The 19,131-nt window shown below is 44.4% G+C and overlaps 1 protein-coding gene and 1 long non-coding RNA gene across 2 annotated transcripts; one reads left to right on the top strand and one right to left on the bottom strand.

Moving 5' to 3' along the window:
• The first annotated feature begins 7,369 nt into the window (after positions 1-7,369).
• Positions 7,370-10,008, top strand: LOC119308553. The gene is made up of 3 exons (XR_005150165.1): positions 7,370-7,912; positions 8,346-8,435; positions 9,904-10,008. It is a non-coding gene; the product is annotated as an uncharacterized LOC119308553 (long non-coding RNA).
• A 696-nt stretch (positions 10,009-10,704) lies between these two features.
• On the bottom strand, positions 10,705-15,286 carry LOC119308552 (carbamoyl-phosphate synthase small chain, chloroplastic-like). Its single transcript, XM_037584683.1, has 9 exons — positions 14,846-15,286; positions 14,447-14,535; positions 14,303-14,363; positions 14,147-14,214; positions 13,939-14,067; positions 13,373-13,479; positions 12,948-13,295; positions 11,087-11,252; positions 10,705-10,963 (listed from the first exon to the last, which is right to left on the bottom strand). The coding sequence occupies exons 1-9, from the start codon at positions 15,157-15,159 to the stop codon at positions 10,920-10,922; spliced, it is 1,326 nt and encodes a 441-aa protein (XP_037440580.1). The 5' UTR covers positions 15,160-15,286; the 3' UTR covers positions 10,705-10,919.
• Positions 15,287-19,131: the final 3,845 nt, after the last annotated feature.

Consider the following 19,131-nt stretch of genomic DNA (forward strand, 5'->3'; position numbering starts at 1 on the left):
ACCACTATTGGGGAATGTAGCATGCAATTTCAAAAAAATCCTATGATCACACAATATCTATCTAGGAGATGCATAGCAACGAGAGGGGGGGAGTGTGTCCATGTACCCTTGTAGACCAAAGCCGGAAGCGTTAGCTTAACGTAGTTGATGTAGTCGAACTTCTTCGCCATCCAACTGATCAAGCATCGAACGTACGGCACCTTCGTGTTCTGCACACGTTCAGCTCGATGACGTCCCTCGAACTCTTGATCCAACAAAGTGTCAAGGGAGAGTTTCATCAACACGACGGCGTGGTGATGATGATGGTGATGTGATTCGTGCAGGGCTTCACCTAAGCACTACGACAATATGACCGGAGGAGTAAACTGTGGAGGGGGGCACCGGACACGACTAAGAGAACAATTGATGTGCTTGGGGTGCCCCCTGCCCCCGTATATAAAGGAGGAGAGGGAGGAGGCTGGCCCTAGGGGCGCGCCCAAGTGGGGGGGGGGACCGACTAGGACTCCTAGTCCTAGTCAGCCCCCCTTCCTTTCTTTTGGAGGGGGGAAAGGGAAGGAGAGGGAGAGGGAAAGGGAAAGGGGGTCGCGCCCCTCCCCTTGTCCAATTCGGACTCCCATGGGGGGCACCCCTTGTGGGCTGCCCTCTCTCTCCCCTATGGCCCATGTTGGCCCGTTACTTTCCCCGGGGGGGTTCCGGTAACCCCTCAGTACTCCGATAAATATTTGAACCACTCTGAAACCATTCCAGTGTACGAATACCATCGTCCAATATATCAATATTTACCTCTCGACCATTTCGAGACTCCTCGTCATGTCCATGATCTCATCCGGGACTCCGAACAATCTTCGGTGACCAAAACACATAACTCATAATACAAATCGTCATCGAACATTAAGCGTGCAGACCCTACGGGTTCGAGAACTATGTAGACATGACCGAGACACATTTACGGTCAATAACCAATGAGATTTAGGAGCAAATTTAGAACGACGATGCTTATCAAGAATATAGCACTTTGAGCCGAATACTCGAAAGTATCCAACTTGGGGTTTGTTACCGGTGAGAAGTTCATATGCCGTCTTGCCGAGTAGCTTGTGAAGATATAGACGATTTGTTGCATGACAAGCTATCTCAACCGCTTTCGGCCAAAAGTGTTTTTGCGCCTTGCACTCATCGAGCATCGTTCTCGCCATCCTCAATAAGAGTCTGGTTCTTCCTCTCAACAACTCCATTTTGTTGAGGCATGTACGTAGCCTAGAACTCATGTGAAATCCCTTCTTCGTCAAGAAAGGTGTCCACATTTGCGTTCCTGAACTCCGTGTTGGGGAACGTAGCATGCAATTTCAAAAAAATTCCTACGATCATGCAAGATCTATCTAGGAGATGCATAACAACGAGAGGGGGAGAGTGTGTCCCGTACCCTCGTAGACCGAAAGCGTAAGCGTTAGCTTAACGCGGTTGATGTAGTCGAACGTCTTCGCGATCCAACCGATCAAGCACCGAACGTACGGCACATCTGAGTTCTGCACACGTTCATCTCGATGACGTCCCTTGAACGTACGGCACCTGCGATTTGTCATCAAGAAAGAACACCCACGTAAATCTTGAAAAATCATCGACTATGACTAAACCAAACGAGTTTCCACCAAGACTTTTATAGGCATTTGGACCAAAGATATCCATATGAAGTAGCTCGAGCGGTCTTCTCGTGCTCATGTTGTTCTTCACGGGGAGGCTTCCTCCAACCTGTTTTCCTGCTTGACAAGCACTGCACAATCTATCCTTGTCAAATATAACGTCTTTTAGTCCAAGGATATGATCACCTTTAATAAGCTTATCAAGATTTTGCATGCCCACATGACCTAACCTTCTAGGCCATAACCAACCTTTAGAAGATTTAGCAATTAAGCAAGTTCTAGGTTGAGCCTTTTTAGTGAAATCAACAATGTATAGATCACCTCTACGTATACCGGTAAATACCATATTATGATTATCTCTTCGAAACACTTGGCAATCTACTTCAGTAAATAGGACATTGAAACCGAAGTCAGCTAGTCTAGATATGGAAAGTAAATTACATCCAAGTGATTCAACGAGCATGACATTTTGTATGGAGCTATCATGTGAGATGGCCACCTTACTAAGGCCAACCACCTTACCCTTTGAGTTAACACCAAAAGTGACATACTTTTGAGGGTCGTCGTTTTCAGCAAGCTCACAAAACATATCCTTGTCTCCCGTCATGTGATCGGTACATCCATTATGAAGAACCATTCCTTTCCTCCAGCCATGTAGCCGCGAAGATTAGCCATAAGACCAAAGTATCTCATAGACTCATCGAGATAAAGGTCACTATCATCATCCTCATCATAGTATCTATGTTCAACATCGTCTTGTGATTGATCATTTCCTAGAGAGAGTGATTCATTAGATATATGATCATGACAATGTTCATCTTTATGAATTCTAATGACTTCAGAAATGATGTTGCTTATGATTCCAACATCTCCTTTGGCATGCATAAGGTCACGAGGCTCAAATAGACAATCACCAAAGTTAGGATCATTGGAATTCATTTTACTTAGGGCAATAGACTTTTGAAGAATCACATCTAGATTTTGCAAGGAATAGTTTGGAAATCATTCCTCAAGAAATCTCCATATGGTGTAAGCACAATCAAGAGTAGGCAAGAAAACAATAAAATTTCTAGGCAAACCTCTAGTAATAAGATTGACAGTTCTAAGATTGTGAATCATGTCAAGAGACTCATCGGGGGTAGGATGCAAAGGATCAACAAGGGGTGCACAAGGGCTATTAATGTACTTGTTCAAGTGATATTCATTGAAAAACTCAAGCATCTCATTTTTCCAAGCATGAAAGAAATCTCCATCAAGTATAGGAACTCTATGTCTAAGACTCCCGAACGTAGACTCAACCATCTTCCTCCAATGGTGATTAAACCAAAGCAATGGAGACCAATGCTCTGATACCAATTGAAAGGATCGAGAAGAGGTGTCTAGAGGGGGGTGATTAGACTCTCAACAAAGAAAAGTAGCAGTTTTTAATCTATTCAAGTTAAGGTGGAGTTTTAGCACAAGTTTAATCATTCAAAATACATTTCAAGCAAGCATGGCAAGAGTATATGAGCAGCGGAAAGTAAAGCATGCAAGTTGCAAGAGAGTAAAGGTATGGGATTGAAACACGGAGATTTTTGGCGTGGTTTTGATAGGTGGTGCTATCGTACATCCACGTTGGTGGAGACTTCAACCCACGAAGGGTAACGGTTGCGCGAGTCCACGGAGGGCTCCAACCACAAAGGGTCCACGAAGAAGCAACCTTGTCTATCCCACCATGGCCATCGCCCACGAAGGACTTGCCTCACTTGGGTAGATCTTCACGAAGTAGGCGATCTCCTTGCCCTTACAAACTCCTTGGTTTAACTCCACAATCTTGACGGAGGCTCCCAAGTGACACCTAACCAATCTAGGAGACACCACTCTCCAAAAGGTAATAGATGGTGTGTTGATGATGAACTCCTTGCTCTTGTGATTCAAATGATAGTCTCCCCAACACTCAACTCTCCCACACAAATTTGGATATGGTGGAAAGATGATTTGAATGGAAAGCAACTTGGGGAAGGCTAGAGATCAAGATTCTTGTGGTTGGATTGGAATGTCTTGGTCTCAACGCATAAGTAGGTGGTTCTCTCTCAGAAAATGAATGCTGGAAGTGTAGACACATTCTGATGGCTCTCTCCACGAATGGAGGAAGGCTGGAGGAGTATATATAGCCTCCACACAAAATCGAACCGTTACACACAATTTACCTAACTCGGTGGGACCAAATTTTGAAACTCGGTCAGACGGATATGGTTCAAAATGTGAACTTAGAGTTTTCGCTGGGACCAACATGATCAACTCGGTGGGACCGATGTGCTAGAGTTAGTGTAAAACCTCAACTCGGTTTGACCGATTACACAAAATTGGTGAGACCGATTTTGGTAATAAGCAAACAGAGAGTTGGTCAAGCAAACTCGGTGGGACCGAGTGCCTATTTTGGTGGGACCGAAATAATTGCAATAGGCAACAAAGAGTTTGCGAGCCCATCTCGGTGAGATTGAACTGATTAGGGTTTCTAGCAGTGGCTACGTCAAGTGAACTCGATGGCGTCGGATAGATCAAATCGGTAGGGCCGAGTTTGACTTTAGGTTTAGTACATATGTGGAAATGAGAAAGTGGTTGAGGGCTTTGGAGCATATCACTAAGCACTTTGAGCAAGCAAGTCATTAAGCAACACCTCATCCCCTTTTAATAGTATTGGATTTTCCTATGGACTCAATGTGATCTTGCTCCACTAAAAATGAAAAATGTAGAGTCTTGAGCTTTTGCTAATGTTTGTCCTTAGCATCTTGAAGGGGTTCCACATCCTCTTGTCCATGCCACTCCACTGTTGGACTCATCTGAAATATACTACATGGAAATATTAGTCCAACAAGAGATATGTTGACATTAATTACCAATATCACCCAGGGAGCACTTGTGCTTTCAGGAGCACTACGACGACACCCCGTAACCTAGGATTTGAGGATAGCAGCCACGCGATATAGGAATTATCCGGGTCAGTTGTTCCCATGGGAATGGAGTCCCATCAACGTTGGAGATCCATGAGTCGCTTCCGTCATCCACCACTAGAGATCCTTGCTATATGCATCAGACCTTTATGGTCTTGTACTCAATCTATTGTAATTGCTTGGAATGTTGTATCAAGGAAGTGTCCACTAGCGAACAGTAATCCTGGGCTGGTGATGACACAAGGGTCATTTGCTGGGATTAATGTCCCAGAAACCCGGCCCCTACAACCTTGGTATCAGAGCCAGGCTGACCATTGGCTAATCCTATCTTAGTCTGGTAGCTATCCCTAGATTTACACACTATCCACATCCTTCAGTGTCCATAGTCACCACTCTTGTCCTATCTGACAGCATGTAGGGGCCAGCCGACACCGTTTAGCAGTCGGTGCCCAACCTATCACCCTAACCGATAATCGTCGTAATTTTGCTTCCATGGTTTATAATCGATTTTTTCACCCTTAACAAATCTCGGGTTGAGATTTTATTGAGGACCACCGTGACAAATAATTTTCCTAACACATAGTTGATTCACGCACCTCCGCGACACCTGGCTTACAGCCACACTCACTTCACCACATGCACTAAGTGCAGAGACCACACACCCTTGGCACCTAATCATGCATCTCATTCCCCAGATCACTAACACCGCGCCACAGTTTTTCCACGGAAAAAAACTTGTGGGTTTTATTTTTTCAAAACCTACCGCTACACATGCTAACAACCACTCGCACCTGACACCGATCGCTAATCCTCATATCCACCACCGCTACGGAGAGCCACCACTCGAGCAACAGCCTCACGACGATCATCTACATTCATCGCACACAGGAGTAGCGAGAAGCCAACTAACGCCGCCAGCATTCCAACCAGGAGAATCGTGACCAGATCCGGAGCCACATCCTCCATTAGCCCTCGTCTCGAGCTCCTGCAACCAGAAGAAGGAGGAGGAAGAGGAAGAGGAAGTGAGGCAAAGTGTGAGGAAGAGAAGAGAGAGATCACGGTCGTTTTTATAGCTCGAGCTCGGTGCATGGTGAGCAAAGTCCACCAGCTCCACTCGTTGCTCGACCGCCGGTGTTCGGAGGTGAATCCGCAAGCAGTGCCGACAAGGTGCTGGCCCGCGAGGTGAGTGCACGTTGCGCCGGCAGCAAGCACGCCGCACACTACCACAATACGCCCCTAGATGCCCTGTGCGCTAGGCGCCGTAGACGGAGAAAGTACGTGAAAACTCACGCGAGAGAGAAGAAAGAGGAGAGCCGGAGGAAGAAGAAGGGGCTGACAGTGGGCCCTGGGTCCACCTGTCAGTAGGAGAGAGCGTTGTGCACTCGAGTACGGCAAGAAAATTTTGGAATTTGAAATTATACTTTTTCCAATTTGTCGTAGCTCTAAATATCAAGTCCTCAATTGCCCTAGTTGTAGAGTTAAATCCACAGCACCAGTACCTCACTGTAGCTGCACCAATTATCAGTACCCTCACTATAACTACGGTTAAATCATGTGAGCTAAAATATGTAGCATCCCCTCGGAGTGACAGACGTAATTCTGATGACCACCCTATCAAATCTCGAGGACGAGATTTTCCTTAAGGGGGATAGCGTTTGTAACACCCCAAATTTAACCATAAATTTTATTAAGTAAAATTTGGCTAGAAATAAATTTTAGAATTATACTAGGTCATTTATTAATTTGAGAGCCTTCTTTGTTCTCTGCTTTCCAAAATTCTTCCCTCCATTTAGGTTCTTCTTTTTAGTATTGTGGGGTGTGGTTGTTTTCTTAAATATTTTCTTTTCTGTTTTAAATAACAATAGGAAATATTTTCAGGATAAAATTTGCCAACAAATAGCATTTTAAACGCTTGAACTTTTCTATTGCACTAAAACTATCTCAAATTTATTTTTAAAAATTCCCTCAAGCACCCCCTGCCCTATGACACTACCCAATGCAATTTATTCCACCAAAATTTTCTTTTACTAATATAAATATTTCCAAAACTAACTAACACCACTTCTTAGCATCCTTTGAGTTTACAAAGGAACTCCTTTCTCCCTAAGCTTTCTCACCTCACCAAAATTTCCACAGCAAGACCTTAGTACATACATTCAATTCCTCCAAGATTATTTAGGTCCATAGTTCAAATAATTCAAATTTCATTTGAATGAAATTTGGACCAGATTTGGAATCCTTGCTCAAAACCATATCTTCCCTACTCCAAAAATTCTGAAATCTTTACACCAACTCAGAGTTGCATCAGAGAGACCCCACAACAAATTTCATATTTAAAAAAATGCCTAGCTAGCATTGGCATTTCGTCGAACAACTTTTGTGCATACTGTAGCACTGTCAAAAAAGTTCAGTAAAATTCAGAAACGGACAATGGGAGAGGGAAGCGGCGCCGTGCACTGCACTCCATCACCTCTCCTCCTCATCCACGCCTCCATCCATCATTAATGGGTCTCCTGGGTCCCTCTGGTCGGCCGCTCGCCGATGACAGCACAGTGGTTGGCCGGTGCACCTGCCACCGCCCTCGGCAGCGGCGGACGAATGGATCAGCTTGGCCGACCAGCGCCTTCACTCCCCAATTGCTCCCATGCCTACCTCCTCTCCATGCGTCGTCTCTTCTACGGTGTTCACGCACCGTCTGAACTGCACCGCGCCCGCTTGGCAGTCGCCGGAGACTGACACCGCCACCACACCCTTACATGAGTCGCGCCGTGGATAAGGCCGCAAAGCTCAAACCTCGTCGGTCTGGCACTTCGAGAAAGCTCCACCGAGCTCTCTGATCGGACACCGGCCGCGCCCGCCGCCCAAACCAACCCCACCGACCGGAATTACTCCGTTGTGATCCACTCCGCTCCGACCACCCCCACCTGCCTATATAAAGGCCACCCCGGGCCTCGTTTCGGATTCACCCCACCTCCACCCATGCACAATCACGCTTTAGAGGGATCTAACGGCCCCGGGGAGGTTTTCTTCCACAACTCCGGCCGCCCGATCCGCCTCTGCTTCTGAGAAGAAGCCGACGTAGTCCGTCCACCCCCACCTCCCAGAATTCACCAGTAGCCTCCTAATCGACTCCCTCGTCTGTCTCGCACGTCAATTTGACGATTTGAGGTTCCTCCGACGAGATCCAACATCACCCGAAGCCGCCGCCCGCCGTAGTCGACATCGCCGGCACTATGATGCTCGCCAACAAGCAAATCAACCACCCACCGGCCACCGACGCGGAAGAACACCCTGAGGACGTCTGCACCATCGCCATCCCTTGCTACACCGTGACCGCCGCCAGTAACCTCCCCTTCCTTCTCTATTTCGGTGCAAAGCACGCCCAAGTTCAAACCTGATGGGTGGGACCCACCCGTCAGACTTCTCTTCTTTTCTATTTAGTACGAACGCATATTTTCAGAGAATATGCTTTCTCTATAGGTAAAGCGTATTTCCAGACGGCCGTTTTCTTTTTATGTTTTATTTAGAAAATGCTTTCTCTATAGGTAAAGCGTATTTCCAGCCGGCCGTTTTCTTTTTATGTTTTATTTAAAAACATATTGACCACGACTTTGACTGACTCTAGTTTTTAAACCATAACTCTAAATGACTTGATTTTTTTCTGACATCCCTCATTTTTCGTCTAGTTTGTTTTAGTATTTATTTCAAAAATTTATGAAACACTTTTTGGTACTGTTTTGGAATTATGTGGTAATTGCAATATTTTTGAAAATAGGTAAATGGAGGGAAGATAAATTTGGCAAAGTATTGAAGTGCACCCAATCTTTCTGCATGCTCAAGGCAAGCATCTTGAGCACATGATATGGTGAATGCATAGTTGTTTGTTTGCATGTAGAATTGAATTATGAATATATTGAACTCATATGAAGTTTGCATAGTATTGGTCATACATGCATGATCCCCCTTGATGGGATTTTATCCTCCTGACATACAAGTGAGTAGGGTTATTTTCATGTACCATATGTGCCTGTGTTGGTCCAGGCTAATTTGCAGGAAGAATCAGTCACGAGAAAAGTAACCGTGAGACTGAAACCTCGTTGTGACGAGAATGATCAGTGAGGGTATGTTGGGACATGTCGGGTGGTGACCCTGTTGGGTACTGCCAAGGAGTTATATTGTGCTAACTGCAGCAGGAAAACTTAAACCTCCTGAGTTGACCATAGATCGAGTCTTGTTCCAGTAACCCCCATACTTGTTTGGTGCTACCACTTGTCCCTGCCACAGGCAGGGTATGGTTCAGTAAGTTGTTAACCCCTTTCCGTGCACACACTGCGTAGAGAGGCCATGGTGAAAGATACCATGGGCCTCTAGTAGGCATGTCATCTGGTCAGGCGGCATGGGTGTATCCGGTTGGGCCGAGAGGGGGGGCACCCCTTGGAATCCGCGCGTTATGGAATAGTGATCCCATGCTATTCGAGACGATGGTCTCCCCGTCTTAAGAGTTTTTCTTGAACGATGCTTTGGGTGATTCCTGGCATCCGAAGAGTTAATCTGGTGTGTGTTGGTCAGGTGTGTTTTCAACCCAAAGGCCATAACGGGAATTAGTCAACGTCTCAGTGTTGGCTAAAGAAATCCTATACACGTGGGTAAAGAGTGCACCCTCTACAGAGTTATATCTATTCGAATAGCCATGTCCATGGTTAAGGACTACAGTCTGGGTTGGTCAAGTGTCGGTCTTAGTGTCAATCTCCGGAGGAAATAATTAAATTGATCATGGTCCATTTTGCAGGATAATTATTGTCACTTCTGGTGTCATTACAAATATTATTGTTGACATGAATATTGTTGAGGTTTAACCTTTTCCTCTTATGTGAAATCTTGAGTATCTCTTGGGGTGGCTAGACTACCCGAAATACTCAAGTTTATTTCTATTTCTGAGTATCACTTGAGATGACTAGTCTACATGGATACTCGTGTTATTAATGTTTTATAAGCCCTTTGTGAGGCGTCGCTCAGACACCCGACTGTGGCATGTATTTTTAAGACCTCTCGAAGCGTCGCTTTTAGACACATGTTTGGCATTTCTTTTGGAATTTCTCGGGTGGTCCAACGCCCGACGTTCCGTTTCATTTTTTTGATTTACTAATAACATGATTTATTTATGCTTCCGCACCGTATGAGTATTTATCGTGCCATGCTTTGATTTTCAATCAGCACATGCATATAATTTACTTTCACATGAACATATACATTCGGTATATCTTTTGTTCATCATGTTTGCGAGTACATTCAAAGGTACTCACTGGCTTGTCCCTGGCTATTATCTTAGCTAGATCATGGTTCAGAGAGGAGCACTACGACGACACCCCGCAACCTAGGATTCGAGGATAGCAGCCACGCGAGATAGGAATTATCTGGCTCAGTTGTTCCCGTGGGAATGGAGTCCCATCAACGTTGGAGATCCACGAGTCACTTCCGTCATCCACCACTAGAGATCCTTGCTATATGCATTGGACCTTTATGGTCTTGTACTCAATCTGCTGTAATTGCCTGGAATGTTGTATCTAGGAAGTGTTCACTAGCAAACAGTAATCCTGGGGCTAGTGATGACACAAGGGTCATTTGCTGGGATTAATGTCCCGAAAACCCGACCCCTACAAGAAGCGTTTACGGAGGCAGCCCATTGAGGCATACACACACCAAAACTCCAAACACGCGTAACGTTTTGGGTTTACACTGTAAACAGCTTACGGGGATTATTTTTTTCCGAAACAAACACCTCCTAGCCTCAATGTCTTCGGGACATCAATGTTAAATCCTTCATCAAGGAGTTGGATGATTTGTTCCGAAAGTCAGTACAATGCGCTGAGTTAAAAATCCGATCGTTACTCACATGTCGTGTTGGCTTTGAATCTGTAAAATGAATACTCACGCCACATCACCCCTACATTTCTTCGGTTTCGCAACAGCACCCCTTTCTGACTAGACTTGACACCAAGAGAAATGTATGTATTGTCAACTCAGGGACTAAACTGGAAACGAGTCCTGTTTTTTTTTTTCTACTGCAAAGCAAATGAGACGGATTTCATACGGACGTCACAAAAAGACATCCGAGCTTGCAGGCTACGGCAACAGAATACAACAGCTCAAAGGATTTTATTCTTTAAACTCCAACAAAAAATAGTACAATACCACTAGTTACTTTATAGGTTTTGGTCAGCTGATAAGAGAAATCAACAATTAAAATACAAACTCCACGGAGCTCGCTGCGACGGTCCAACAACAAACCCAACTGAGTACAAGTTTCGCAACTCATGATGCTCACCAAGCTTCCCAACCTTTCTTCCACTCACAATCTGTTGTTCTTCATCAGCTCCACAAATTCACCAAACGCTGCAACGCCAAAAGAGTTAAAACGGTAGAGTCATATCCACAACCGCATGAATAATGGAACTAATACTTTGTCTTACGAAAAACTGTTTTCCGTGCATGCAGTAGCCAAGAAGTTATACATACCCAAGTCTGAGTCATGGGGCCCTGGGGAGGACTCCGGATGGTACTGGAGAGACATAAGCTTCATCTTGGGGAACACAAGACCAGCACAGCTCTGGTCATTTAGGTTGATGTGTGTTACTTGTACTCCTTCCGGGAGCGATTCAGGATCCACGGCATAGTTATGGTTCTGCATACCAAATCAAATGTTACAGCGATTTATATGCACTAGTTATTCAAAAACGACAAAAAAAAGTGTCATTCTTGTCAATAAGCTAATGAAACAACACAAAATGGTACCAGCTTATAATCATAACTTACTATCACTGCTGCTTAAACACCAGGACAATTGGTAATGAATAACCAAACTAACCTACGAATCTTCAGAAATATATAACTTGAAGTTCAAAAAAATGTATAAAACTTGCACAGATGGCCTTATGCTGGCTTTCATAGTCCCTAGACCAAAACCCAAGCAAATAGGTTCAAGCAGGCGGCTTAGGCCCCGTTTGGATCTTCTCCATGGGCCAGCTTCCCGAAACAGGTGCGTGAAGCCACCCCCCAGCTTCTCGAAGCTAGCTTCCTGGAGACAAGAATCGGCCCGTGTAATTTCCGCAGAGACGAGGAGCAGCGGAAGCCCCGCTTCACAAAAACGAGAAGGTGAAGTTCGTCAAAATTACATGGGAATGCCACCGCTAAGTTGCGTACCAGTTCGATCTGTTTTCTCCCGAGCTCCCGCACGAACGAGGCAGCAGACGTGGACGCATCAGGGTCATCCACAACGAACTGGGCCTGCAGCCCATGTGACCATCTAAGTTCCCTAACGGGCCATCTTCCTATAGCCCAGCACCAGCCCATGCAGCGTGGAGAGAAACTGGCCACAGCCTGCCGAACGCACGCTACTCCTGGCGAGAAGCTGGAAGCTGGCGAGAGAAGCAGGAGACGAGGATTTCCTGAAGCTGGATAGCTTCCGAACGGGCCCTTAGACTTACCGAAGTTACGCATACCTGACTATCACTACAATTTGGCAAAATATACAAGTACTCCCTCCAACCAGAAATACTTGTCATAGAAATGTATGTATCTAGATGTATTTTAGTTATAGATACATTCATATTCATCCATTTATGTGACAAGTAATTCCGGACGGAGGAAGTAGTAAACAAGGCAAGTAAACTAACTGAAAAGATAAGCAAAACAGGCGGAGTAAACTGACAATCTATGCTTGTAAACTGACAATGATAGTTTCAACGTTTTGATCAAGAATAATGCCTTGAAGCCAATTACACCCATATATTATACCCACTACAATCAAATCCTTTGAGCTTTGACCATAGATAACTTCAAAAATATCATGGTTAGTGTCAGAAACGCTCTTATATTATGGGACGGAGGGAGTAAAAAATAACAACAAAAATTAACTGTGCAAACCCTCATGAAACAGAGAAGGCACAAGTCATAGAATGAAGATCATTACTATGTCAAAAAAATGACAAACATCCAGAAACCAGTCAACTGGATTTTAACTTCAAGAATCTAAGCCCAATAAGATTGCTTGTCAGAAATCTTATAAGGATTTTTTCCATATAAACTTAATCTTTCAGCATTCACAAAACTATGGTCTTTTCACAGTCCCATGTACTAGCTTTATTGTCTTAATAGTCCATGTAGTAAGGTGCCTACTGCCTAAGATAAAAGTCTAAGCCCAAAGATGAGGTAAAGAGCAGAGTTGCTTGGCTATGACATGAAGCTAACTTAGTACACGCTTAAGTTAACTATAGGAGACCCACGACACATACTCAGCACTAAGTAACATGACCTACCAGAGAACACGAACTATCAAAGTTATATACTTTCTGACCATCTCAAGAAAAAACTGACAAACCTGTGCACTGATGTCTACACGTCCGGTCCTGTTGTCACGAACTGGATGGTTTCCTCCGTGATGACCAAATTTCATTTTAAACGTCTTTCCACCAAGAGCCTGCCCGATCAATTGATGGCCCATGCAGATACCAAATACTGGAACCTTCCCTACTATTTCTTGTACTGTTTTCACGGCATATGGAACTGCAGCTGGGTCACCAGGGCCATTACTAAAAAGAACACCATCAGGCTTCAAATTAAGTACATCCGAAGCAGGCCAGCTTGCTGGAACAACAGTTATTTTGCATCCATATGATGCCAGGCGTCTCAAAATGTTATGCTTGACTCCAAAATCATACACGACGACCTATATAATTAAAAAAAATGTAAGTGACAAGATACAAGATTTTCTTGAATAGCACTGAAAACATTAGTGATACTGACATGAAAAGTTTCACTTGACTGATTGTCGTTGAACTCCCATCCTGAACCGGTCTTGTCTACCCATTCATATGGAGCATCACAAGTAACATCACTTATCAAATCAACACCTGCAGAAAAGCAACACCAAAGTTTCATGCTATGCAACAAAAATCGTCAATAGTATTTAAAGATCAAACAACAGCATGTATACAATGTGTGAAGAAACTCTTAACGTAATAACAATGCAGAGGAAAATCCCTCGTATCACAAAGCTAATTTCTTCACATCTCGAACAAGTACAGAATGCATGAAATCCAACCAATGAAATACTATCAGCTTCATAACTGTTTAAAGAACTTATTGCAAGATCCAATAATTAAGACTCAATAGGACTAAGATGAAAATAGTAGAAATTAAAAATATTTTTCAGATAATCGTAAGTCCATATAGCAATAAAAAACAAAGTTTGCCTGTGAAGAGCTAATCTAGTTGTATTTTTTTCTAGAATGGATTTCTTATGTGGAGTACTAATAGATAGAGACATTACTTTAATAACATTAGTATAGCTTATAAGAAGCTTAACATACCAACAATTTTCCAATTTTTGGCCATTTCCAACAATTCCTCGTCTTTAAGAGACTGGTCGGTACTTAGAACACCAATGAGACTGCCATCTTCTCTTAACCTGCGTGTTATTGCACGTGTGTCCACATCATCTGCAGAGTGTTAAAAAAGTCAGCTTCCGTGAATGGAGTAATTTGAATTAGAAGCAAGACTCAATGATGCTATACTTACATATGCCCATAATGTTCCTCTTTCTCAAATATTCATCAAGTGTTTCTGTGCACCTCCAGTTGGAAGTACTAGAAGAAAGAAACAGTTATCTGATTGTGTAAGTGAAAAATATAGTGCACTTAAACTTTTCATCCTATCCAAAACAAAAAGTATTACCATATACTTAGGTTCCGTATGATTAAGCCACCAAGGAAGCATTTTATGGATTCTTCGTCACCTACAAGAGAGTCCAAATAATATTCGTCATTAATTATTATAGAGTATTAGATTCTATTTCTTGGGTAAAGAAACTGCATATACCAGAGTTAACCCCGGTGTTTCCAATATGAGGGTTGGTCATCAAAACAAACTGACCAGCGTAGCTAGGATCAGTAAAAATCTCCTGGTACCTGTGTTCATTTGTCACACATGAAAGAGTCACATATCTGACACAAAAGAAGTTGCAGAAAATTTGAGAGCATACTGAGACAAATCCTAAAGCAATTGGCAGGAATGGAATTTAGAAATTAGAGCAAGACAAGAAAGATAAATCACTGGGACGTTCATAAGCTGGTATCACTACAAGTAGCACCATCACAATACAGTGGTCATGCTCGGAGGAGTAACAAGTAAATAAATAGTGATTTGATTTCATAAGCATACTGAAGGGGCAGCTAAATACGGTATCTGAAGAAGTAAGAAAAGAATGGACTTTATTACCCTGTCAATGAGGTATTGAAAACCACCTCGCCGACTTGAGTCCCGGAAGCACCGAACGATTTGGCATTCCACACGGAGCCGTCCTCGAGAACGAGGCGAGCGTCGCTAAGCTTCCAAGGCCTCTCCACCGCTTGCGCCCCCTGATTCGCTGCCGGACTGGCGACGGAGCGGCATACCACGGGCGTCGTCGTCCTCCCGAAGGTCACTCGGCCATGCTGCCCAAGTCCGCCGATAGAGGGCGGCGCGGGGGAGGTGCGCCGGTGGACGGCGTGGACTGCTGGGCGGGAAGGGAGGGGGCGCATCTGGGGGAGCATGTTGGGGAAGGATGGGAGGGGAGAGGCTGGGCCTGGGGTGAGTGGGGGATGCTTGGGCCGCCGCCGCCGCCGCCGCCGCCGCCAGACTTGCTTAGGGTTTTGATTTGAGAGGTTTCTTCCTCCTCCGCTTGGCTCTACTAGTAAAAGTGAGGGCGCGTTTTCGCGACGAGAAGATATGAAAACGATATATGGATACGGAAACATCGCGGTACTGCTATCATTTTCGCGTTTTCCCACCCCGATAGAGAAAGGGAAAAAGTCCATTTTAAACCTTGAATTCGTAGACGTCCGGCGAATCAAACCCTGAAGTCGAAATCCCTGTCGTTCGGCCCCCAAACTAACTAATCCCGGTCCAAATCTAACCTTAGTGTCGTTTCCCAAACGAGGATTGCCGACGTGGCAATGGGGTGGCCGGGATGGGTCGTTCGGCGCGCGCCTGAGGCGATATTAGTGGGCCGGCCCAGTTCGGCCCGTCATTTCGCTTCGTTCTCTCCGCGTCCCTCTGCATTCATCCTTCTCTGGCGACGGCAATGGCGACCGGCGGTTGATCGCCACCTCTGCGACGATCGTGACGGCGCGACGGCGCATCGAAGGAGCAGGTAATGTTCTGGATGCCCTCCTCCCTTGTTATTCATAGGTTGGAGTAGTTGCGGCATTAGGGTTAGGGTTTGAGCGGCAAATTTGGGGCAAAATTGGGGACGATTTGGGTGACAGAAAAAGATTGATTTTTTGTGAATAGATTGATTTAGGAATATATTGTTATGCTTTATTTTGATCGCGGTGTATGTTTTTTCAGTGAAATCATGGACCCAAGTGAGATTTTGAACGTTCGGTTTCATATTGGAGGGAAGTTCATCCACATTGGTCCAAATTTGGACTATGTTGGGGGAGATCAAGCAATGTCAGAGATTGAGAGGGATAAACTGTCACTGCAGGAAGTGAAAGGCTATTTAAAAGATCATACTCAGTTGATGGAATCGATGAAGTTCTATTTTCTGCTTCCTGGAAAAGAGCTTATCAATGGTTTGGTGTTCCTTCATGATGACAGTTCGTGTGTGAAGATGTCTGACTACATTTGTGTTGGAGGAGTTGCTGATGTGTATGTGGAGTATCATGGAGAGGAAGATAGCAATGACAGCAGCAGTAGTGGGAGTGATTTTGAGGATGAACTCATGGAACAGAGTGATGATGATGAACTAGATGCAGTTTTAACTGCTGAAGAACCAGATGCACTTATAACTGCAGAAGAACCAGTGCCAGTAAATAATCAGATGTATCCACTAGCCTGGGCTGTAGTTGAGAATGAAACTAATATCACATGGAAGTGGTTTCTTGGGCTGCTCATTAAGGACTTGGAAATAAACAATAATGGAGATGGCTGGGTTATTATTTCTGATCAGCAGAAGGGCTTGATAAATGCAGTGAATGATTACCTTCCTGCTGCACAGCATAGGATGTGTGCTAGACACATTTATGCTAATTGGAGGAAGAAACATAGAGATCATGAGTGGCAAAAAAAATTCTGGGCAGTTGCTAAGGCTTCTAACAAGCAAGATTTCAACTATTATAAGGCCAAGCTTGCACAAGTCACTCCTGAAGGGGCTAAAGACATCATGAGGACTGAGCCACAGCACTGGGCAAGGGCTTTTTTCCCAGTTGGTTCAAACTGTGAATCAGTTGACAACAACCTATGTGAGTCATTCAACCATGCTATAGTTGATGCTAGGTTTTATCCTATTATTTCTATGAATGAAAAAATTAGGAAAAAGGTACTTGTGAGAATTCAGGAACAAAGAGAGAAAGGTGCCAACTTTAAAGGAAAAATATGCCCTGCTGTTTTTAAGAAGCTCAAGAAAAGTATTGCTAGAACACAATATCTTGAAGTGCTATGGAATGGAGAAAATGGATTTGAAGTGAAGCAAGTGAATGGAAGAGGAAGGCAGTACACTGTGGACCTGGAAAAATGGACATGCTCTTGTGGGTACTTCCAGCTGGCAGGGCTTCCTTGCCACCATGCAGTTAGTGCCATCTACAAGTGCAACAGAAAAATTGAGGATTTTATTGCTCCTTGCTACTTTGTTGAAGTGTTCAACAAAATCTATGAGCATTGCTTGCAGCCTGTGGAGGGTGAAGAGATGTGGCCAGTGTCACCCAATCCTAGGCCAGTGCCTCCTGAATATGTTAGGTTGCCAGGAAAAGAGAAGAAAAAAGGAAGGCCTAAAAACAATGATAGGAGAAGAGAGGAAACTGAGCAACCTAAGGGGAAGAAAATGAGCAAGCATGGCACAATTATCAAATGCTCCTTGTGTGGTAACCCTGGACACAACAAATCAGGATGTAAGCAGAATCCAGAGAGAGGCAAGAAAAAAAATGCTCATCTTGCTAGAACTAGCAAGAAAAAGAACCCAACTGAGGTATTTGTTGTTGTCATGTACTTATCTATTGCATATTTATCCTGCTTATTACTCTTGTGTTGGAACTTATTGCATATTTATCCTTAATTTGCAGCAAACATCTGCCTCTGCCTCTGCATCTGCTCCACCAACAACAAGTTCAGTACCAACAGGTCCTTCTACTGGGACCAACAGGTTCAAGCCTCCAAGAAAGAGAACTGCAACTGCTGAAGCTGGATCATCTACTTCCACAAGGACAGGATCTGGAGCTAAGAGGGGAAGAAGGCCTGCATCATCAGTGCCAAGCTTCAGATATTTCACTTGCAGTGGAAACTACTAGTTATAGTTGAAAAGGGCTGCATCTAGTTCTTTTGTTGAAGTTGCAATGTTTCAAAACATTTCTGATGTAATGTTGCAAACTTATCTTTTGTTCATGGCTCAAACTAGAGGTCATGTATTTGTGTGGGAGTGTGACTTATTTCAAACCTAGTCTATGTGAAATTAAGTTGATCTGAATGATCTTTCATCAGTGGCATTTCCTTCTTATTACTTGCTATCATTGTTTCTAAATGCCATCCTGACAATGCATTATGTTACAAACAGCATAATGTTCCACTGTACTGCAATATATTACTAACTGCATCATTTTTCACTTTACTGCCAGCAAAGATTGCAAACATATATGCATTTCAGAGAGGTACAAAATGATGGCATAACACAACTTGCACTTCCACTTTCATTGATTCCAAACAGTGCCAAATGCATACAACTTCCAGTTCATTCTAAACCCTAAAGCATTGCTGCATTGCATACAAATACAACTGATGAAATAACACTTGCACATCTTATTACAGTAGCATCTTCCCTGCAACTAAACCCACCACAAATACAACAAACAGCATGACAACAGTCTGATATTTGCCCTTCAGTGCATCTATCTCTGAATTTTTCTGCTTCAATTGATCTTGCAGAGCCATAGCCATTCCCATTCCTCCTGTTTCAGCTTCAGGGAGAGCCACAACTGCAGTGGGATCTTCAATCACAGCACCACTTCCTTGACCTCTCAGCCTACGCACTTCATCTCGCAAATCACCAATCAAATCACTCCAAAACTTGGGAAGTGGGTCATCATGCCATTCCACGAATCCACAACCACCATGCTGTTCAATTGCACCAACAGAAATCAATGAGAGGGGGGGGACAAATGAACAGAACAAAAAAACAGCAACTTGAAGCTCACCATCGCATCAACACAGGCGTAGTATCTCCTGCCTGGATTCTGACGGCTCCAGGAGATCCACCTAGGCGCCTTCTGACGGGGGTTGCACCAGCAGAGCCTCGCTGGCTCGTACGCCATCGGGGCCTCGCGGTACGGCACCGGCGACCTAGATTCCTCCCCTCTCCTTCCGGTGGCTCGACGGAAGCTGGGAGCACTCGAACCACCAGAAGACCACGACATTGCCGTCAACGCAGCCGATGCAGCCGCCCCCTGCGCAATCGCCTCCTCCGCCGCACCCCTCAAGGAATCGCCGCCGCCGCCGCCTAACCCTAGTTTCTCCCCCCAAATCCCCAATCGATT

Source organism: Triticum dicoccoides, chromosome 5B (genome assembly GCF_002162155.2).
Source record: "Triticum dicoccoides isolate Atlit2015 ecotype Zavitan chromosome 5B, WEW_v2.0, whole genome shotgun sequence".
Classification (NCBI taxonomy): Eukaryota; Viridiplantae; Streptophyta; class Magnoliopsida; order Poales; family Poaceae; genus Triticum; species Triticum dicoccoides.